This window comes from Eulemur rufifrons, chromosome 28, assembly GCF_041146395.1.
Source record: "Eulemur rufifrons isolate Redbay chromosome 28, OSU_ERuf_1, whole genome shotgun sequence".
Lineage (NCBI taxonomy): Eukaryota > Metazoa > Chordata > Mammalia > Primates > Lemuridae > Eulemur > Eulemur rufifrons.
In genome coordinates this window covers 49,164,885-49,187,310 of record NC_091010.1, presented here as the reverse complement: position 1 = coordinate 49,187,310, position 22,426 = coordinate 49,164,885, and the positions used below count along the sequence as shown (strand labels likewise).

The 22,426-nt window shown below is 48.4% G+C and overlaps 2 protein-coding genes across 4 annotated transcripts in view; one reads left to right on the top strand and one right to left on the bottom strand.

Annotated features, from left to right (window-relative positions):
• Positions 1-81: 81 nt before the first annotated feature.
• On the bottom strand, positions 82-19,909 carry SFXN2 (sideroflexin 2). Of its 3 annotated transcripts, none has more exons than XM_069461211.1 (12): positions 19,833-19,909; positions 10,730-10,914; positions 10,376-10,546; positions 9,332-9,430; positions 8,309-8,384; positions 7,922-8,007; positions 6,597-6,657; positions 6,150-6,216; positions 5,455-5,504; positions 5,068-5,117; positions 3,262-3,309; positions 83-2,394 (listed from the first exon to the last, which is right to left on the bottom strand). In XM_069461211.1, the coding sequence occupies exons 2-12, from the start codon at positions 10,888-10,890 to the stop codon at positions 2,295-2,297; spliced, it is 969 nt and encodes a 322-aa protein (XP_069317312.1). In that variant the 5' UTR covers positions 10,891-10,914; positions 19,833-19,909; the 3' UTR covers positions 83-2,294. The 3 variants fall into 3 exon arrangements, with proteins under 3 accessions (XP_069317314.1, XP_069317312.1, XP_069317313.1); XM_069461212.1 differs by lacking the exon at positions 83-2,394 and adding an exon at positions 4,703-4,824 and having other exon boundaries at positions 3,261-3,309; XM_069461213.1 differs by lacking the exon at positions 9,332-9,430 and having other exon boundaries at positions 82-2,394.
• A 350-nt stretch (positions 19,910-20,259) lies between these two features.
• ARL3 (ARF like GTPase 3) overlaps positions 20,260-22,426 on the top strand; it is a 33,680-nt gene continuing 31,513 nt past the window's right edge. Inside the window, exon 1 of the mRNA XM_069460623.1 lies at positions 20,260-20,312. Within this exon, the coding sequence (XP_069316724.1) occupies positions 20,310-20,312 (3 nt within the window). The 5' untranslated portion in view covers positions 20,260-20,309. The remainder of the gene's footprint in view (positions 20,313-22,426) is intronic.

Sequence of the window (22,426 nt, the reverse complement as noted above, 5' to 3'; positions counted from 1 at the left end):
CAGACACAGAAGACCACATCCTGTATTATTCCATTTATATAAAATGTCTACAATAGGCAAATCTATAGAGACAGAAAAATTAGGGTTGTGAAGGGCTGGTGGATAGGGAGAATGGAGAGGGACTGCTAATGAGTATGGGGTTTCTTTTGGAGGTAATGAAAATGTTCTGGAATTAGATAGTGTTGATGGTTGCACAACTTTGTGACTATACTAAAAACCACTGAATTGTATACTTTTTTTTTTTGAGACAGAGTCTTGCTCTGTCACCTGGGTTAGAGTGCTGTGCCATCTTCATAGTTCACTGCAACCTCAAACTCCTGGGCTCAAGTGAGCCTCCTGCCTCAGCCTCCCGAGTAGCTGGGACTACAAGGCACACACAATGCCCGGCTAATTTTTTTCATTTTTTTGGTAGAGACAGGGTCTCGTCCTTGCTCAGGCTGGTCTCAAACTCCTGAGCTCAAGCAATCCTCCCCTCACCCTCCCAAAGTGCTGTGATTATAGGCATGAGCCACCTTGCCCAGCATGAATTGTATACTTCAAAAGGATACATTTTACAGTGAATTATATTTTAATTTTTTAAAACGGGAAAAAATCAAATTGCAGCCAATACCTTAGCTTTAGGGAGGCCCTTCCCTTTGGAGCAATTTCCTCCAGCATCCTCAGGCCCCATCCCAGACCTTCAGGATTAGAAATTCTGGGGATGGGCCCTATAATCTGTGTTTTAACAAGCCCCCCAGGGGATTTGGATACCAGTTCTTAAGAACCAGTGCTCCAGGGCAGGGTAAACTTTTTGTGTAAAAGGTCAGATGATAAACGGTTTAGGCTTTGCATGCTACTTGTATATAGGGTCTCTGTCACACATAATCCTATTTTTTCTTTTTGCAACTCTTTAAAAATGTAAAACCTTTCTTAGCTCCCAGGCGCCCAAAAACAGGTAGTAGGCGGATTCGGTCCCTTGAGCCATGGCTTGCCAACTCCTGCTCTAGGGCAGCAAACTCCCATTCTGAGCAGTCTCTCTGGAGCTTGGAGATTCTTCCCCTTTAATTAGGGAAACGAACAATGGCTTCCAGGCATTAGAAGTTCCCCTTACAGTTGTGATACCCTCTGACAGGCCAAGGCCAAAGTGAGACCAGATCCTGCTTTCCATCCAGGCTTTATTAACTTAATTTGCAGACAGTTTTTTTTGTGTGTGTGCTCTTTCAATTTATTCAGTTCACAGTGATATGTTTTGAACAGGGTCAGCAAATCCTACCAGACAAAACTGATATGCACATTGATCCCAGATAAGCCACAACAGTCCTCCAAGGAGCTTGAGAAATCACCTTGGGCAGCCAAGCTGGGGAACGGAAGTGGCTGCACTTTGCTGTGTGCCCTTTAAGGCTCTTTGGTCCTGCTTGATTTCCTCTCATAAGGGTCCAAATAAAACTTCCCTTTTCTATTCAGTACCCACCAATCTTTCTTTGGTGTCTAACCTAATGGGCTGAGGAAGGGAGGCAGCCAGGAAATGATACCCATTAAAATGTGTGGTTAATGCCTACATACATCCTGTTCACTCACAGTTAGTGGATGTATCTTTTCAAACAACATGAGGCCTTGGGGAAGAGAAGTTCCATTGTTATAGAGAAGATCACAAGAATAGGTTCAGACATGATTTGAAGCACCAGATAACTCTGCTGCCTCACACAGTGTCCTCTTTTTAGCACTAACAACTCCTGGGAGTCTGACAAACTCAAGTTTAGCAGCACTCCCGGCGAAGCTGTCTGACCAGGAAGCAATGAGGAGGATGGGAAAGATGGAGATGAGCCCCAAGGAGACACAGCCGCCTTTGCCCTTCTCTCCCCCAGGTGCTACAACTGCATGGGTAAAAGGTCCATAGCTTGGGTGAGGAGAAAGGGAAGAAGGAAGAGTGGAAGGAGCTTCTCTTCATCCTCAAAGCTGGCTGGAACCAGGATCCTAAAGGTTTCCTAATTTTTCAGATGATCTGCATGAGTGTCTCCCCCAGGTACCAGCAGCTTCTCCCTGAAAGGGCTTCAGCTTCTGGTCTCCAGTGGACAGGGGTTAAGGAAGAAGCAGAGAGAACACTTTGGTCTTTGCTCCCCTTTTTCATTTTTGTCCCCTGGAGTCCAGGAAACAAACCAGGTGCCTGGGTGGAAGCATGAGGCATCCTCCCACCCCCGATCTACCCTGGCATTTAGGCCTTGTTGGCAAAGAGGAATGAGGGCACAGGTGTGCACAGCGTCCAAGGAGGAGCTGAGGAATATGGGTGCAGACTGGTCCTTTCTGGGGTGGGACATTTAGAGACCCTTATTGAAGTAGACATAAGGCAAAAGTTCTCCATATTTGGCCTTGATGGTGTCTTGGAGCTCTGGTTCCAGATAGGAAACTGACAATTCGCTGGAAAGAGAGAAGAAAGGGCTTATAAGCATGCCGCATGGGACAAGCAGCAAATTACCCTCAGATACAGTCCAACTCAAATGCCACCTCCAAGCACCCTTCCTGACTTTTTCAGCTGGAATTATTACTGGCCCCTGTATACCACAGTATGTTGCTTTTACTTCTCCTCGGGCCTGACTTGACTCTCCTGGGCTAGGATTCTTGGTTTAAACTTCTGTCTTCTCCACACTATTGTAAGCACAGTGCTTAGGACACAGGAGATGTCTAGCAGATGACCACTGAACTAGTCCTGAACTGGAACACCAAGGAAGGGGAGACTGGCACCTTCTTCATGTATAATTCAAGCTACATCTATCTCCTGGGGCCAGTATCCCCAGTGTCCCCCCAGCCCCAATGTGTGTTCCATCCCTTTTCCATCATCTCTTCTCCCTATGCACCCCCCTTAGAACACGTAAGGGAAGTGGAGATGTCCAAGTTGTCAACCCTCTGGCAAACATGAGCCAGAAGTACCTGTCCTCTTATTCAATTTTTAAAGACCGGGTCCAGCCAGGGGAGAGCATTGTCATAGCCCCACCAGCAGGGAAAGGAAGTCCTTTGTTGTTCCCTCACCTCTCCAAGGCAGCTCTTGCTCCGCTAGGAGGGAGCAACCTCATTCCTGCTCCTGGCTTCTCCCACCCCTCAGAGATCTGTTCTGGTTTGCTGTTCACCCCAGGTTAAGAGGCCCAGAGTTTAGGCGGATGGGCACTTATCCTTCGACAAATGCTGCCCTTCCTGCCCCCTCCCTCTCTCCGTCTGGACAGCAGGCAGGTCAGGGAGAGCGGTGGCAGGCTGTTCAATGAAACAAAGTGAGGAACGAATAGCTGATACCATCTCTGTGGGAAGAGCCCACATGCCACTGGCACCATGAAGATGAGGCTGCAAGAAAGGAGAAACCAAAGCATTAGGGGACATCGTCCCAGTGGCCTGCCCACACCCCGTCCTCAAGAGAGGCTCCCCACGGGAAGGGAGAGGCGCCCATGCATCTGGCCTGCCTTCCCAGCCGGCCCACATCCTCTCCTCTCCTCGGAGTGCCAGGAGACTCTTTCTGGCAGGGGGATAAAATCAGTCCCCTCCCGCTCCCATCCCCGCCCCCACCACGTCGTTCAAGCAGAGGAGGAAGACAAAGAAGTGACAGGGAAGTGTGAGCAGCAGACCTAAAGCCCACAAGCACCGCCAGCCGTGGGGAGAGGAGGGGGAGGCCCGGCTCCTTCACTCAGTGAACACCTGGGCTGTCAGAGCAGAGTGCAAGGCGGTTTCCCAAACCTCACGGTGCCCACAGGTGACCTCAGGGGCTTGTGAAAATACACGTGCTGATTGAGTAGGTCTGGGGAAGGGCTCCAGAGTCTTTACTTCTGACAGGTTCTCAGATGCTACTACTGATGCTGGCCAGGACCAAGTTTGAGATGTAAGGTCTTACCGGGTTTGGGAATCTACCAGACCTGGCTTGGTATCCCAGCTTTGCCACTTAACTAGCTGTGCAACCTTGAGCAAGTTACCTCTGAGCCAGCAGAGGGAGGACAACAGTGCCCACTTTGCAGGGCTACTGTGAACATTAAATGAGATAATATATATAAAGCACCCAGCCCAAACTTCACTTAGCAGAATTTTGTACAGCATAATGTTAGACTGTTTAGGATCAAATCTCAGCTCCAGCATTCAATTACCAGCTATATACCCTTGGGTAAGCTTTTTTTTTGTTGTTTTTTTTTTTGAGACACAGTCTCACTCTGTTGCCCAGGCTAGAGTGCTGTAGTGTCAGCCTAGCTCATAGCAACCTCAAACTCCTGGGCTAAGCAATCCTTCTGCCTCAGCCTCCCGAGTAGCTGGGACTACAGGCATGCGCCACCATGCCTGGCTCATTTTTTCTATATATCTTTTTAGCTGTCCATATAATTTCTTCCTATTTTTAGTAGAGACGGGGTCTTGCTCTTGCTCAGGCTGGTCTCGAACTCCTGAGCTCAAATGATCCACCTGCCTCGGCCTCCCAGAGTGCTATAGGATTACAGGCGTGAGCCACCGCGCCTGGCCTGGGCAAGCTTCTTAATCTCACTAAGCCTCACTTTCTTCATTTATAAAAAGAGATGATAATACTATATATACCTCTAGAGCTGAGAGAATTAACTGAAATTATAGACGTGCAGCATTAGCTCAGCAGGGACACACAGAAAACACCCAGTCAACGCAGGTGTTAGTATTGCTGTCAATAGTCCTGTGACCTTGCAAGCACGATTAACACTAGAACATGTCCGAGTCAATGGCAGGCACCTACAAATCACATGACGGGTGGCATTTCATCCTGTGGGACGCTGGGACACTTGACAACCCCAGTCAAAGCTGTGTCTCCTTATTCTTGTCCCTTGTCTAAAACTGCTCCAGTCCCAGAGAGAGACCCTGGAACAGAAAGGCACCCAAGCACCTCACTTTCCACATGGACATGTGCATAGGGCCCCACCACCTTGATGCCCTTAAAAACAATGGGGTACGAGCCCTCCAGATGGACCACAAGTATTCTGAGCTTCGCCACTTTTAAAGTCAGGTAAAGGAGTACATGTTCTCCAACATGAGCTAGACAAGAAGACAGATCCTGGGTTCCCCAGCCACCAAGAACCCAAACCATCAAAACATAATACTCACAAGCACCCAGACAGCATGACCTGCAGTGGGGCATGCAGGACCTTGATTTTCTGCACAAAAACAAAAGAGAGACCCACATGGGGCTTCTATACTTTAAGGTGAACCCCACGCTGCCCTGCCATAGATGGGCCAGCTAGAAGAACAGCAGGTGAGGATCCCCAGGCCCTGAAGGGGAGGAGAAGGGGCTTTCTCTTTGCTCTCTGCAAACCAGGTCAGGGGACTGACTATGAGGTCTAAGCAGGAGGCCAGCAGGGATTGGTATGGGCTCCATCTGAGTGAGACGGTGATGTGGCGCTTAGAGGGAAGGATGGGAGTTAAGGAGTCCCCAGGCACAGGTGTGGATGGGGCACTCTGTGCAGGAAAGATGCAAAAGGAAACCCTACCTACCTGCATGAAGCGCAGCTTCTCCAGCCTTTCCATGATGACTGGCAGCAAGACTAGAAGAGACCAGGGGAGAAGCTGAGGGAGGGCTGAAGACTCTTCCCAGGACTCCTTCTGAAGTCAGATCAGCGACTGAGTGATTCCCCCTCCTTCCCCAGAAGCTCCATTTGGGAGAACAGAAGACCCACGTAGCAGGCACGGCCACCCCCAGCCCCTCTCCCCCAAGTCCCAGCAGGACCATGCTTCCCAAACTCCTCAACTTGCACATCTGCTACAACAGGAGAACATGTGCTGCTAGGCTCAAAGCATCCTTCTCAAAACTCAAAAATATCTCTGAAGGCTCATGTGAGCAAATTTTCTACCCTATTCTGCAATATGTCTTTGCTGGAAGCAAACCAGGACCAGGAACTTATTTTCTCTACCACTGACCCCTAGCACCCTGCACTGTGTCCAGCACATTAAGTGATATTGCTTAACAAGCATTAGTTAAATGAACATAACTTTCTCCTCCAGATCTCTGTTTAATCGATGTTCTAAGGATATAGTGTGGTTCTACCAGGCTCGAAGCAATCAAGCAAAGCAGTTTGAGAAGCATGGCTGTAGAGGCTGGGGACCCACCTCCCAACCGAAAGCTGAGTGTGGCTGAGGCCTCCACCCCATGTTCCAGGATCCCCCAGGACAGGAGGGCCTCCCCAACTTACTCATGACAGGAGCTGCCATGGTGATTCGAGAAATAACCACTTGGGTGATGCCTATGGCGGCAGCTCTCTGAGGGCAGAAAAAAGTTAAGTTGTAAAGAATGACTTATCCAGTGTACATAGGCTGCTCTGGAGGACTCAGGGTCATGGCCAGGTCTGAGATGGTAACAGGGAAGGGATGAACCTGCCAGGGGCTCAGTGGCCTCATCCGACCCTCTCCCACCCAGCTAGACTTTTATGGCTTCAGGACCAGAAATGATGGAGAGGGGACATAAACGGCCTGCTCTACACAGAGAAACAGAGGGAAACATTGACAGGGAATGAGGACGGACTGAGGGAGAAGGCTTCTCAGTCCTGCAATGGTGCCCAGGCCTGCTCTGATCACTAAGCAGGGCACAGGGTCTGAGAGGGAATTCCCTCCTCCCACCCCAAAGGGAGGCCTCTGCTCACCCGGGAGTGACCAATCTCATTGTGATTCCTGTCCTTCACGCAGATGCCGTGGATGAGTTCCCTAAACATAGACAGGAGTTGCTGGACTTAGGACAGGGGTGTTGGAAGCATGCCAGCATTGTGACACACTAGGGGACCAAGGCCAGGGCACTTAAGCTCTAGGAAGCCACCTCTTTCTGTACTCCAGTGAATGACATCTCAGGAGTGCTGTAGGGCAGCAGATGAGAGAGGTGGCCCTGGGCCCAGACTGCCTGAGTTGACTCCAGAAACCGCGGGTATGTGTGTGACCTTAAGCACAGTCCTTAACCCTTCCAAAGCCTCAGTTTTCCTCATCTGCAAGATGGGGGTAATCCTGGAGCCCACCTCATAGGGCCAGGTGAGGATTAAAGGAGATAATGCCTGCAGAGTGCTTAGTCCAGCACCTGACAGAGAGTGGCTGCTCCACAGACAGCAGCTACTCTGGCCATTCTCCTCAGGCCAGTTCCGGGCAGCACTCAGCCCTACACCCAGTGGGTGGCTGGTCTCATTCATCTGTTGGGAAAGAGCCACTGGATCGGGGAAGGAAAGAGGACAGGAGTGACGTCTATGCGGCACGCATGGCTAGTCCGGCAGCGCTTTTCCTACAAAGTGTCTCGTGGTAAGTTTCCATTTACTAGTAGTCCCAAGAAAAAGCGGCTTGTAAATATCGATGATGATGACAATGGTAGCAATAAAGCCAACATTTATGTAGCATTTGTTACGTTCCAGGTGCTGTCTTGAGTGCTTTACGTATATTACATCATCAAAACCTCGTACCAGACGAACACCTGTGCTTTCTCAGGGCAAGAATCAAACACTGGGAGACACAGTGAGTTTCTCCTTTACCTTTTCTGCTGAAAAGCTTAGAGCTGTGTGCCCGGGAAAAACTCCTCTGGCTTCTTTCAAAGCTGGTGGGCTCTGCTCTATCTTTACCCTCCTCACTCTGCTACGTTCCGTCCCGTAAGCCGTCCCCAGGGCTTTGGGAGCGGGCAGAGTTCACAGCTTTAAGTTTCAGTAGAAAGGACGTGATCCAGTCTAAACCCCACAGGTCCACCCCGTCCCCCTCATCCCACACCACGCAGGAAGGGACTCCCACCATGCTCAACACACTCACTAAACCCGTCACCCGCCACTCCCAGGGCCACCACCCCAGGAGCAGCCAATCCTCAGGGATCCTGCCAAGGCTCCGCCCAGTAGCCCTCCCCACACCCACCTCAGCCCCCCGAAGCCACCAACTGCCTTGGTTTCTTGCCTTTTCCCTGCTGACCTTGTGGCTTGTGGGGAGAAAAAGGGCTCCCTGTACTCACTGCTGTCGCATCATCGGGATGTTGACACAGTTAGCTGCAGCCACGGCAGCAAAGGGCACCCAGCGGCCCACCAAGGGTGGCGCTTTCTGTAGGGGGAAGGGAACAATGGGAGTTGTTGGGCTCACTGGAAGATGGGAGTGGAGGGGGCTGAAGGACTATAAAACAAGAAAGCAAATGAGACCCTGCTACTGCCACGCATCCAGACACCCTGTCTGGGAACTCCAAACTCCCTCAAAGGCCCGAGACAGACCAGGCGAGGGCAGCCCTGCTGTAGTTCTCATTACTTGGCTGGGCTCTGGCCCCCTCAACCAACCTGGGGAGGGAGGTTTTCCTAGGACTTTGCTGCCCCCAAGTGGCCGACACGTCCACAGCAGCCCCAGGCCATACCTTTGTCAACATGTTCATGCCCACAGCAGTGGCCACGGCAGTGGTTGTGGCTGTGAAGTAGGAAAGGGCCATCTGCCTAGTGGAGGAGAGAGATGCTTGGGAGTGGGCAGCGCAGCTGGTGGAGGGCAAGACTATGGACTCGGGAGAGAAGGTCTGGTGATGAGGCTTCACGCCTGAAAACCTCACATGGTCTGTCCCCAGCCTCACCTTGCAACACTCTCCCCCTCACTCACGGCGCCCCAACCCCCTTCTACAAGTACTTTAAACACGCCAAGCTCCTTCCTGCCTCAGGACCTCTGCAAGCTGCTGCTCCCTACTGGGGAATTCTTCCCTGGGCTCTCCCATGGTTGAATCCTCATCCTTCAGAACTCAGCTGAAATGTCATCTCTACAGAAGGGACACCCCTGGCTGGCCTAACTACGCAGACACCCCCCTGCTGTTTTCTGCCTTGTCACCCTTTATATGTCCTCAGTGGCAGCAGTCACAGCTTGAGATTATTGTGCTTGTTCTCTTAAAAGACCTTAAACTGGCTGGGTGTGGTGGCTCACACCTGTAATCCCAGCACTTTGGGAGGCTAAAGCAGGAGGATTGCTTGAGTTGCCAGGAGCTTGAGACTAGCCTGAGCAATGTAGTGAGACCCCATTTCTACAAAAAAATAGAAAAAATTAGCCGGGCGCGGTGGCGCATGCCTGTAGTCCCAGCTACTCAGGAGGCTGAAGCAGGAGGATCACTTGAGCCCAGAGGTTTGGGATTGCAGTGAGCCATGATGATGCCATTGCAATCCAGCATGGGCAACAGCGTTAGACCCTGTCTCAAACAAAACAAAACAAAACAAAAACCTTAAACTCCACCAGAACAGGGACCATGAATGTCTTACTCAACAAGGTATCCCCAGCACCTACAACTGTACACATCCCAGCACATGATACATACTGAAGAAATATTTGCAGAATGAATGAATGAGTAAATAGAAGGGCTGTTCCCGGGGAGTTAAGAGGACAGCCTGGGGCTCAGGCCTCCTACCTGACTGATGTGGGGAAGGCTGCATTCCTGTTGGTGTAGTTGACTAAGGCATTGAAGGACTGGTTCACCCACTGCCAGAAGATCACCGCAGGCATCGTCCTAACAGTAAGGGAGGCCAGGAGAGGCAAAGAGTAGGGCGGAAGGGAGGGCTTGGGGTATACCAGTGAAACCGCATGATCTGCGGTTCCCTGAACTGTTTCTGTGCTGCTTTGTGTACCTGGGCTTTTGCACACGCTGGCCCTTCTGCCTGGAATATCCCACACCCCCCTTCCATACATGGCCAAGTCCTGCTCTGTTGAGACATCACTTCCCCCTTGGAAACTTCCCGACCCTTCCCTTGCCCTTTGTGAGACAGAGTTAGTCATCCATGCTCCTTGTTCCCACAACCCCATGCTCTTCCCCCAACCTACCACTTACCAAGCTGTATGGTAACTGTTTACACTTCTTGGTCTCCTGAACAAAACTAGGAGCTCCTTTAGGGGAGGTACTAAAGTTTTAATATTCCCAAAACCTGGCCTAAAGCCTAGGTCAATAACTGAACAAATGAATGCATGGGGGGGGGGAGGGGGGGAGGGGGGGAAGGAGGGAGGAAGGTGGAGGAAGAGTCACACATCCAGCAGCTACAAAGTACATTCTCTCCCCAACCAAACCCAGAGAAAGGGTCTTCCTATTTTTTTATTTGGATGTTATATTATAAAAATAAATTAAATTCATTGTGGAATATGTATTTTTTAAAGAGGTAGCTTATTTGTTGAGAGTTCCACAGAGGACTGCCTCAGTTAAAATCCAGGCACCCACATTTCCTGACTATGTGAACTTGGACAAGCTACTTAGCCTCTCCAGAATTCCAGTTCTTCATCTGTAAGGTAGGAATGATAATGGCACCTAGGTGCAGGGCTGTTGAGAGGGTTAAATAAGGCAATACAAGCAAAGAACTTAGCACAGTGCCAGTACCTGGTAAGTGATCAAAAGAGAGGACTACTATGGCTCCCTGCCAGCAGATCCAGCAGCTGCCCCTCCCGCTGCCTTGCTGCCGGGTCCCACCTGTAGAACTGGAGCATGAAACCTGTGATGATCATGCCGCCAGGGACCTGGAAGGACATGCGCCCGATGACATTCATCTTCTCCCCAGTGTCAGGGTGGAAGGCTGAGTCATACAGCTTCTTGGCATACAGTAGCTGTTCCACTTGGGTGCCCGGGGGCATGACCCCCATCCTGTCAGCCAAGGACAACGGGCAGTTACCACCAGCCTGGCAGACGCCTCCCAGTCCCCTGCTCTCATTTCTCCTTCCCTCCTGAGATCTCTGCCCATTCCTTCACTGTCAATTTCCACCTCCTCCCTCGAGGACCCCATCAGTGTCACCCTACTGCCTTCAGCCCCTTCCCTTAACCACTTACCTGCTCTTCTCCACCATCACCTTGGCCCAGTCCAGCTTCTGCTCTGGTACAAACACGGTGCGGGGGTCCGTGACATTGAAGAAGTGTTTCACTCGCCCCAGGAAAGTGCCCTGGTCCCAACGGGGGGCATCGATGTCAAAGCTAGACAGGTCAGCCTCCATCTTTGCTCAACACACAACTGTGGACTTAGGAGACAGAAGAAGAAGAAGGATTATCCCCCAAATCAAAGCCTGCCCCAGAAGCCCTGAGCACATCCCACTGTTGTGGACTGCCTGCTTTTACCAACAACTGGGCACCATCTGACTCAGCTGGGGAGAGCCCCGGAGAGTGGTCACCAGACTGAGCCATTGGGCACCAACATGTATGTCCTGCAGGCCTGCTGGTGGCTAGCCCTGTGCTTTCCTACACGGCAGGAGAGACTAGAAAAAGGGATAGTACAGTGCCTGTCTTTGGGGATCCCCGAATCTGATTGAGGAACAAGACCCTACCCATAAAATAATATATAATGCCCCCTGGTGCTTTGGGCAGGGAGGTGGGAAAGTAGCCATTTTGAAAAAATACCCAGAGCCCTCTCTTCTTCTTCTTCTTTTTAAAATTTTATTTTTTAAAAATGGAGTCTAGCTATGTTGCCTAGGCTGGAGTACAGTGGCTCTTCCTAGGCTCAATCATAGCACACTGCAGCCTCGAACTCCTGGGCTGAAGCAATCCTCCCTTCTCAGCCTGGCAAGGAGGTGGGACTACGGGCCTGCACCATGGCGCCCAGCCCCGCTCTTCTTAACAAGGCCTGCCCTCAAAGGAAACTATTTTACCTGAGCCTATCCGGTTTGGGGGAGGGGAACTCCAGCCCCCTCTTGCCTTCCTGCCTCACCTGAAATGGGGGAGGGGAGGCTGAGAAGCACTTGTGAAGGTCAAGGGCACAGGCTCACTAGAAGACTAAGACGTCATCATAGGACTGTGGCATGCTTCCCCTCCCCCACCTACCATTGCATGGGGGGGGGGGGGCTGCTGTGTAACCACAAGGGATTACAACAGAAAAAACTGCAAGGCTCACACCTTATATAAGAAGTCTCTAGAAGCCCAAAGATGACAGAGGAGACAAAAACAAGGATACCAGATGAAATTTGGCCTTTGACACCTGTAGCTACAGCAAACAGTAAACACAGCCTAACTCCTAGCCAAATAAACATAAAACCTCACACCTCAGTTCCTTTCACCAGCCAGGTCCCTCAAGTCTGGATTTCAACAAAAAATTATAAGGCATACAGAAAAGTACGAAACACAGTTTGAAGAAACAGACCAAGCATCAGAACCAGATTCAGATACAACAGAGATTCTGGACTTACCGGACCAGGAATTTAAAATAACTATGATTAATACGCTAAGGAATCTCAAGGGAAAAGTGGACAACATACAAGAACAGATGGACAAGTAAGCAGAGAGATGGAAACTCTTAAGAAAGAAGCAAAAGGAAATTTCAGAAATCAAATTACAGAGATGAAGAAAGCCACTGATGGACCCCACAGTAGGCCAGACATGGCCAAGGAAATCAGCGAGCTTGAACATGTGTCAACAGAAACCTCCCAAATGGAAATGTAAAGCAGAAAAAAGAATAAAAAACCAGAACAGAATATCCAAGAACTGTGGGACAACTATAAAAGGTACAATATACGTGTTAATAGAAATACCAGAAGGAGAAGAGAGAAAGGAGCAGAAAAAATATTTGAAGTAATGATGATTGAGAATTTTCCAAAATTAATGACAGAAACCAAAACATAGATCCAGTCAGCTCAGAGAACACCAAGCAGGATAACTACCAAACATCCTACACCTAGAAATATCATATTCAAACTGCAGAAAATCAATGACAAAGAAATAAGGAAAAGTAGCCAGAGGAGGAACCGAAGCCTTACCTACAGAGAGGCAAGGGTAAAAACGAGATCAGATTTCTCTTCAGAAACCCGGCAAGCAAGAAGAGAGTGGAGGGAAATATTAAAAGTGTTAAAGAAGAAAAACTCAACCTAGAATTCTGTATTCAGTGAAATTATCTTTCAGAAGTGAAGAAGCTATAAAAACTTCTTGGACAAACGAAATTGAGGGAATTTGTTGCCAGTAGACCTGATCTGAAAGATGTTAAAAGAAGTTCGAGAGAAAATTATATATGTTATGAACTCAGACCCACACAAAGAAAGAGTGTCAGAGAAGGAATAAATGAACTAAATGAAGGAATAAATAAAATCTTTATTTTTCTCATTCTGAATTAACAGTTAGCAAATAGGTAACAGTTTGTTCAAAATGATAACAGCGACAATGTATTCAGTGACTATAGCTTATGGATAAGTAAAATGCATGACCCCAATAACATCAAGGATGGCAGGAAGGAATTGGGAACATACTACTTTAAGGTACTTGTGCTACCCATGAAGTGGTATAGTGTTATTTGAAAGTGGACTTGGATTAGGTGTTAATGTATAGTGCACACTCTAGGGCAACAAACTAAAAAAGTTTTCAAAAGCAGTATGATTGATATGCTAAGAGAGGTGAGAAAATACAAAGAAAGCTAAGGCTTTTGAAGTTTTGCCTGAAAATTTCAGGAAGTCATTAAAGGATTTTAAGAAGAAAAGTGACACGATCAGACGTGTAGTTTAGAAGGGACGCTGAAGGCACTCGTGAGAATAAACAGGATGTAGCAGGACCTCACAGGGTGCAGAGACCGGCTGGAAGGGAACGCTAATAATCCAGGCAAAAAGGAGAGAGGCTCAAGCAGACCCAGGTGCACTCAGAGGGGAGACCAAAAGGAGAGAATCTTGTAAACAAGAAGAATCTTAGGATCTGCTAAGCAATTGGGTATTAGAGGAATATTGTATCAGTCAGAGTTCAACCAGAGAAGCAGAATCAGTAGATATATATTAATATGTATATCCTTTATATAATAAATGTATATGATATTGATAAATATATAAAAATCGATTTATTACAAGGAATTAGCTAATTGGCTTACATAATTGTGCAGGTGGCTAAGCAAGCCCGCAGTCAGCAGGGCAGGCAGCCAGAAACAGACCATCCTGGGGAGAGGAGAGGGAGAATGACTCTATGGCTCAGGGTCTCGGACATCGCAGTGTGGGGGTGCCTACCCCTCCCTTGAAGGGCTTCCATCTGATTAGGTCAGGCCACCCAGGATAATCTCCCTTTTGATTAACTTAAAGCCAACCAATTGAGGGCTTTAATGACATCTGCAAAATCCCTTCACGGCAGCACCTAGAGTAGCATGTGTCTGAAGAACTGGAAGAAGGTGTGCTAAGCTCCCCCTATAACTAGAACCAGATCAGAGAGGGAGTGAGGGGAGCCTAGCTTAGTCTAGCCAAGTTGACACATCACAAATATCTATAGTGATACCTGGAGTTTCTGACTTGGGCAACAAGGTGCTGAGTCAGACAGTGTAGAAAAATAGACTTTAAGGGAAAAAATAGTGAGCTTGATTTTCTGCGTGTTGAGGTTTTGTTTTTTTTTTTTGAGACAGAGTCTCACTCTGTTGCCCGGGCTAGAGTGCTGTGGCGTCAGCCTAGCTCACAGCAACCTCAAACTCCTGGGCTTAAGCCATCCTTCTGCCTCAGCCTCCCAAGTAGCTGCGACTACACCGGCTAATTTTTCTCTCTATATATATTTTTAGCTGTCCATATAATTTCTTTCTATTTTTAGTAGAGACAGGGGTCTCACTCTTGCTCAGGCTGGTCTCGAACTCCTGACCTTGAGCGATCCTCCCGCCTCGGCCTCCCAGAGTGCTAGGATTACAGGCGTGAGCCACCGCGCCCGACCTGCGTGTTGAGTTTTAAGTGCCATGGGACTTGATTAATGCAATAGGCTGTTTCCGTCTTGGGTCATTTCCAGATGCCCTCCCGGTCCAAAAGCTAATCCCAGGCCGGGCGAGGTGGCTCACGCCTGTAATCCTAGCACTCTGGGAGGCCGAGGCGGGTGGATCGCTCGAGGTCAGGAGTTTGAGACCAGCCCGAGCAAGAGCGAGACCCCGTCTCTACTAAAAAAAAAAAATAGAAAGACATTATACAGACAACTAGAAATCTATGTAGAAAAAATTAGCCGGGCATAGTGGCGCATGCCTGTAGTCCCAGCTACTCGGGAGGCTGAGGCAGTAGGATCGCTTAAGCCGAGCAGTCTGAGGTTGCTGTGAGCTAAGCTGACGCCACGGCACTCACTCTAGCCTGGGCAACAAAGTGAGACTCTGTCTCAACAAAAAAAAAAAAAAAAGCTAATCCCTCGCCTCTTCACTTAGTAACACCTACCCATCCTTTCATTTTCTTTAGGAATAATCTTCAGATTTACTTCTATACCTTCTATTCCTAGGCCATTTGTCTTTTTTCTGAAAAATATCATCTTAACTAACTTAAATAGTCACCTTTGAAGTCAGGGGGTGTGTTCATTTTGCCCTCCACTGTTGTCCCAGTGCCTAGCACAAGTAGTCAAGCACTTGCTGCATAAGAGCTCTAGCTCATCAGCAAGCGGATATTCAGGTTTGACAGAAAGCACAGAGGTCTGGGCTGGAAGGAAAAAGTCGAGTCAGCAGCATAGAGGTGGTTTAAGATAAAGTTTTCCAATGAGAATACACAGAATGGGAAAAGTAGAGAGTTCAGGACAAACCCTGAAAAACCACGACACTTAAGAGGTGAGCTGAGAAAAGGAAGCCCCGAGAGTTGGGAAAGAAGCACCAGAGAGACAGGAGGTGCAAGGAACCATGGGGGAAGAGAGAGTGGTGGTCAATTTTCAGATTTTTTGTTAGGGTGGAAGAGGCTTCAGGAAGCTGACATGCTGGGGGTAAGTCATTTCCCAAGAGGAAGGAACCAGGAGAGGAGCAGAGGCTGACAGGGAGTATCCCCAGCACCTGGCCTGCCCCTGACGCTACTACTGAAGTGGCAGTCTCTGCAAGTCAGAAGGCAGGCAGCAGGCGCCCGCTGCCCAAACTCTTGCCTTCCCCCTCTCCCGCTCCGCTTGGCTTCCTGCAGGCTGGTTCTAAGACCAAAGGTATTTCTCTCAGTCCAGAACTAGGAGTGGGAGGAAGGGAAGAGAGTTCACTTTCCTGGACTCTGCACTGGCCGGCAGATCACACAGTGCCTTGGCTTACCAAGCCCCAGGTTCACGTCTGCTGAACAGCTGAATGAGCAAAATGCTATGCCTCCCGTCAACACACACGGCCAGACCTTCTCTGACCTTCACCTTCACCTCAACATTGCAAAGCCCTCTGCCTCTCATAATGAAAGTACTTCTAACATGAAGGGGTAACCATTTGTTAAATTATGCAACAGGCTTTGCCTTCTTAACTGAGGTCAGGATAGAAACTGCACAGTCCCTGTCTTATATAAGGCATAAGGCCAAAAAAAAAAAAAAAAAATCTAAATTATCTTTCTGAAATATTTTCCCCAACACCCACTGTCCCCCAATGGACACAGTTCCTTGACTCTTTCAGGGCAAACTCAAGTCCTTCTGTTATGTATTCCCCCAGCACCCTGACCTTTGCAGCATGCTGGGCTTTTGTAATTGTCAGCTTCTTGTCATTTACTGTTATTAGTATAAAATCTGCTTCCCCTGGCAGAATGTAAGGCTCATGAGCATTGGGACACGTCTGTCATGTTCACTGCTACATCTCTCACATGCCCTCTAAAAATCTTACTGCCTGCTCGAAATGAATTCTGACTTATTCTTGTATTCTCTTGGCATCAAGGATGTCACTCCTACCTGGTTGATCCTGCCCGGTTGCAAAAAAGAAAAAAAAAGGATGTCACTCCTTTTAAGTCAAACCCAGAAACTGCCTGGGTTACAGAAGAGCAGCCTTTCTTTCATGAAGCTGCAAATCATCTACTTTCCCTGTACTAAGTCATATCTGGTCTCTAAGTTTTCTACCACGGGTACTCTCCCTCCTCCTACACAAGCCACATCTAGTCTTCCCTAAAAAGGTCATTATTATGTCCAGGGTGGCCCAATTTCTGAAGGATTATGGTTCCACTACTGGGAACAAGGTAGGAGGCAGAACTCAGACAAGTGATTAGCTGATACCTCCTGCCATAGTTTGAATGTTTGACCCCTACAAACCTCATGTTGAAATTTGATCACCAATGTTGGAGGCAGGGCCTAATGGGAGGTGTCTGGGTGGTTGTGGACAGATCCCTCATGATTAGATTAATGCCCTCCCTGGTGCAGGGGGAATGAGTGAGTTTTTATTCTATTAGTTCTAGCAAGAGCTGGTTGTTAAAAGGCCTGGCACCTCCTTCTCCTCTCCTGCTTCCTCTCATGCCATGTGATCTCTGCACATGTCAGCTCCCGTTCACTTTATGCCACAAGTGGAAATAGCCTCAGGCCCTCAACAGATGTTCAGTCTTGAACCTTCTAGCGAGCAGAACCATGAGCTAAATAAACTTCTTTATAAATTACTCAGCCTCACATATTCCTTTATAGCAACACTAAATAAACTAAAACACCTCCCATCTAGGATTAGAGAATGTCACGGTTTAAAGGCATTAGGGATTCAAGATCTAGGTTTACAGAAGAGGAAACTGAAGCCTAGAAAGGTTCACATTGATTGGGCCAGAACAGTGAGCATTTGTGGCACACTTGGCCTTGCAGTAAGCACTTGTGGCACACATAAAGATGAACAATAAACAGATCCTCAAAGATCCAACAATAGCTAGGGCCTTACTTTCCTAAGGTTACAAGGCTTAGTCACCTAGACAGGTCCTCTAGCCACTATAGCCTACTTGTCATATCTTTAAAAAAAAAAAAAAAAGAAAGAAAGAAAGGAGGAGGCTGGGTGTGTTGGCTCATGCCAATAATCCTACTACTTAGGAAGGCCGAGGCAGGAGGATCACTTGAGCCCAGGAGTTTAAGACCAGCCTGGGTAATAGTGAGACCCCCATCTCCCCATCTCTACAAAAAATAAAAATTAGCCGGGCATGGTAGCACATGCCTGTAGTCTCAGCTATTTGGGAAGGTGGGGCAGGAGGATGGCTTGAGCCCAGGAGTTGGAGGCTACAGTGAGCTATGATGATGGATGATGCCACTGCACTCTACCCCAGGCAACAGAGCAAGACCCTATCTCAAAAAAAAAGGGGGGGGGGGCGGCGAGAGAAAAGAAAAGAAAAAAAAAATGAAATAGGCTACTACCTCCCCTGAAATAATGCTCATCCTTCCTAGACAGAGCTGATTTTCTCTGGCAAACGGTATCAGAGCTCACAGAACAGGCTTAAACCCATTCTGAGGTATCCTCTTACAAGAGAGGGAAGTGCCCAAGATTCTCCTATTTGTAGCTCCAGGTAGAGAGAAAAAACATTGTTTGTACTCACATCAGAGGAAGATCAAGGTACCCAAAGACTCAGACACAAAGACCCCTGAGAGAAGAGAGGATTAGGGTTAAGGCTGCCTAGAGCAAGTTGGGGAATGAGAATAACAATTAAAGGAACAGACCCACACATATGCTTATGGACACTCATCTGACTCCAAGGCAACCATGATGTTAGACACCAGACAACTTAGAAAGAGAAATTTGCTCTAATTTTTTTTTTTTTTTTTTTTTGGTAGAGATAGGGTGTTGCACTATCTCCCAGGCTGGAGTGCAGTGGTGTGATCATAGGTCACTGCAACCTCAAACTCCTAGGCTCAAGCCATCCTTCCACCTCAGCCTCCCAAAGTACTGGGATTACAGGTGTGAGCCACTGCACCTGACCTGCTTTGCCTTCTCCACAAAAAAGCCAACAGTCTAAAGATGGGTGGACTATAGGAGTTCATGCTCTAACCATTCATCTTGCAACTCCCTAGTTAAGATGCTGAGCCAAGTTTTCGCTCCAAGGATCTGAAGCAGGTATGCAAGTAGCAGATGTTTTAAAAATACTTTAGTTGAATGCATAAATAGTTAAGCACCATTCAGGACAAATCTGCTTACATTCCAACATGTTAACTAGACTGGAAAGACTGCTGATAGGAAAAGAAACAAAGGCCAAAAACCTAGGTGAAACTATTAATAATAGTTAACCGATGGCCAGCACAGTAGGCTGGGAGGCTGAGGCAGGGGGATCACTTGAGGCCAGGAGTTCAACACCAGCCTGGGCAACATAGCGAGACACTCTACAAAAAATAAAAATATTAGCCCAGTGTCATAGCAGGCTGTAGTCCCAGCTACTCTGGAGGCTGAGGCAGGAGGATCACTATGTAACACCTCCTTTGTGGCAAGCAATGCTCTATGTACTTGACATATGATTCACATAACGCTCCCAGAAACCCAGTGAGGTAGGTAATAGGGACACAGGCATCTGCAAACTTCCAGGCTCACCTAGATTTTATCAGCTCTTAAAAGTTCTTAGTTTACATCACAGATATAAACCTCTCTGTTTCTCCTACTTGAACAACAGAGTTACAGGCAACATTGTAAACAGTGTAAACAGCGTTTACAAGTCCTCAACTGTATAACCAATTTCCAGGGGTTGTGAGAATGAAATAAAATCTTGGATGAAAAGCATTTCACTAGGAAGGACAGAATTTCCATCAGGGCAGATTTTGTCCATTGCTGTGTAACCAGCGTCTAGAACAGAGCCTGGCACGAATGTAAACGTTCCTCTCCATGGGAAAGGGGTGCGACAGAGCACTTCTCAACCTACCCAGAACCCCTCTGACTCTCCCATGGCTGGAAATGCAGACCCATTTTTGCCTCGTCCAGTCCAATGTAGCTTAGCAAAACCTGGCCGATCCCAAAATGCCTTCCACCCCTGCTTTCAGCTCACCTCAGGGGTCAGGGCCAGCACTCGGGGACAGGATGCTTCCTGCCCTCCGACAGATGGCCTCTCCACTTCTGCACTCCCCCATTCCCGACACGACACAGAGCTATGGAGGTGGGTGAGCAGTTCATAACGCCCCAGCCCCTCGGCCTGCGGCAATGCGGGTCAGAGGGGAGGTGTCCATCGGCAGCCCCAGGGCACTCCTCGCGCCACGTGGCTTATGAAAGTGTAAGTCCAGCTGCAGCCCCACCTGGGCAGCCAGAACAGAAATCCTAGCTCCCTTCTGAAATGTGGGGATTGCAGGTAGAGGTGGCGAGGGTCGCAAGGCCCCTTACCTGGTCCTGGGAGGGATACACCAAGACACCTGCCACTAGATGTAGCCCGCGTTGGAAGCCAGGCCTGGGTGCGCCAATCTGCCTGGGCCTGGGAACCGCCCCCTTGCCCTCCCCACGCCCCTCTTTCCCGACCAATCACAGGCCGGGAGGCTCCTGCCAGCCGCTTGAGAGAATTTTCACCAATCCCCTGGTCCGAGTTAGCGGCAGCCTCCTCTAGCCGCTCCCACAGCCCCAGCGGTCCGCCCGCGCAGTGGGCGGGCACTTTGGCGCGCTTGCGCACTTTGGGGAAAGCGGAGCTGGACCCCGCCCCATACCGCTGCTTTGCTCCTCCACTGTGCGAGCGAGGGACGTCGGGGGCGGCGCCGCAGCAGTTGCCCCTGGTAACGGGGGAGGCAGCAGCAGGAGCAGGAGGAGGAGGAGGAGGAGGAGGAGGAGGAGGAGGAGGAGGAGGAGGAGGAGGAGGGATTCGGCGGGAGGATGGTAAGTGTGGGGCCCCTGGCCCCTTTGGAGCTGGCCGATCGACCCCCTCCCGTCCCCAGGCCCAGGGCGAGGCACTGCGCTTAAAGCAAAGGAATGAGTGGGACGGAGCTCTGCCTGCTGCCTGAGTTCTGGGCTGGTTTCGGGGGGCGACAGGGAACCCCGAGGGTGGGCCCTGGAGGGAGGCCTGGGCCTGGAGAGAAAGGCGGGGCTTGCGACGAGTCCGAGGCTTGGGGAAAGGGCTGGCAGAGTGCGTGGCTGGCCCCATACGGATCCCGGGCTCCATCATTACTCTGGAGACAGGGATGAGGGCGGGTCCGAGGAGCTGTAGAGAGCGGCCTTCGCACACAGGCGATTCCTGGGGAATCGGCCTCGCTGCGCTGCAGGAAAGTGGGGTCGGTCTAGGGCCCGACCAAGAAACGGAGTGAAGAGCCCGCGCCAGTCTTTGAGGTCGCCCTGGCAGTACCAGGGGAGTTGGTAGCTTAGTTCACCTCTTCCTCGCGGTGTGCGGGTCCCCGGAGAGCCGGGGAGTAAGTCTCATTACACAAAGAGGTGCCTTTTGGAAGGGATGCCTGGTAGCTTTTATGCCGTCTTAGCGTCTGCGTGGCGGGTGCGCTTCTGCAGTTCTGAGTTTTCTATTTGCTGGGAGTTTTGCAAGACCTGGTTGTTGGCGATGACCGATTTTCCGTTCAATACTTAATCCATGTTGATGGAGGCAAATTAGCTGCCTCGTCCCTACTATTTCCTTCGAAACCTTTTGCAACCTCATTTTGCGTGTGACCACACCAGGACCTAAGGTCTTAATCCCAGTTTAGGGTCTCCAAACTAAAAAGAATGGGAAATTAAAACTGGAAAGTGGGCATCAATTTGGGGCAAGCTTTTTCTCTCTCAGCCCTAATTAAAGCTTTCCCAAATTGTAAATTATGGTTGTAACAGATTCGACCATTGACACTGTTCCTTGCTTATTTCTGTGCAGTTAGTTAGAGGGGGTTAAAATGGACTTGAGTAATTTTAGAGCTAGTCAAAGAAAAATTGATTTGAAGCATGTAGCACAGGTTGGTTGGCTTACCAACTGCAAAGAGTCCACAATCGAATTTATAGTTACTGCCCCACCTCATCCCCTAGTCCCTTTCTGACTTTTAAAAATGTTGAACCACTTCTGTTAAGAAGAAAAAATTATTCAATTATCCCAGGAGGAAAAAAATACATGTACCTTTGGTAAGATTATCCAATGAGTACATTTTGATAGGGGGAAAAAAACTCAATAGGGTTACGTTGTTAGATTGTTAAAGAAGTAGGATTATTTGATCTAAAGTTGCCAATCACATTGACACTTGCTACATGTGCAGTTTTTTTAACCTCAGGCTAAACAGATTTTTACAAGTGTTTCTTTTTCTTAATCGTTTATACATGAACTGTCCATTTTAAGGCTAAATTTTTCTCAACAAATGAGTACAAACATAAATATTTATATGGAAAATAACTAGAATTGAAGTGAAAAAGGCATACCAAAACAAGAGAGAATGAGATTTGTCATTATAGATGAGAAATGCATGAGAGTTGGCTAACTTTTCCCAGTTTATCAATTAAGTGGACTGTGTAATTTCATGATTGTTTAATTTATAATTACAGGCCACAATAAATTAACCATTGCTCATGTTTCCAGGTGCAAATTGGCACTGTATACAACAAATTGACAGTGTATATACAACACTGTTGTATACAGTTGCTGTATTCACTGATCAAAACAGATTTTGTTTGTCTTTTTTTCCTTAAATGAACAGTAAGAAATTAGGAAAAATTATTCTGGATTCTTTATCAAGTTTCCCAAATATCATTTTTTTTCCTATCTCCAAAAATGCAGCTATTCTTAGAACTGGAAATGGAACACTGAATTTAAACAGTCAGTGGTATGATTAAGTGTGTCACATCTGCTATCTCATGAGCCCCCATGGGTAACTGTACAACTGAAGAGTGAACCCCAAGCTTTTTTGTTTTTTGTGTTAAACTTCAGCTATGACTAATACATTTTTTTAAAATTTGGGTAAGGGCAAAAAAAACCCATTATGGATTTCCCTGAACATTTAGGGTCTAGGGTCAGCTGTTTTACCTCTGCC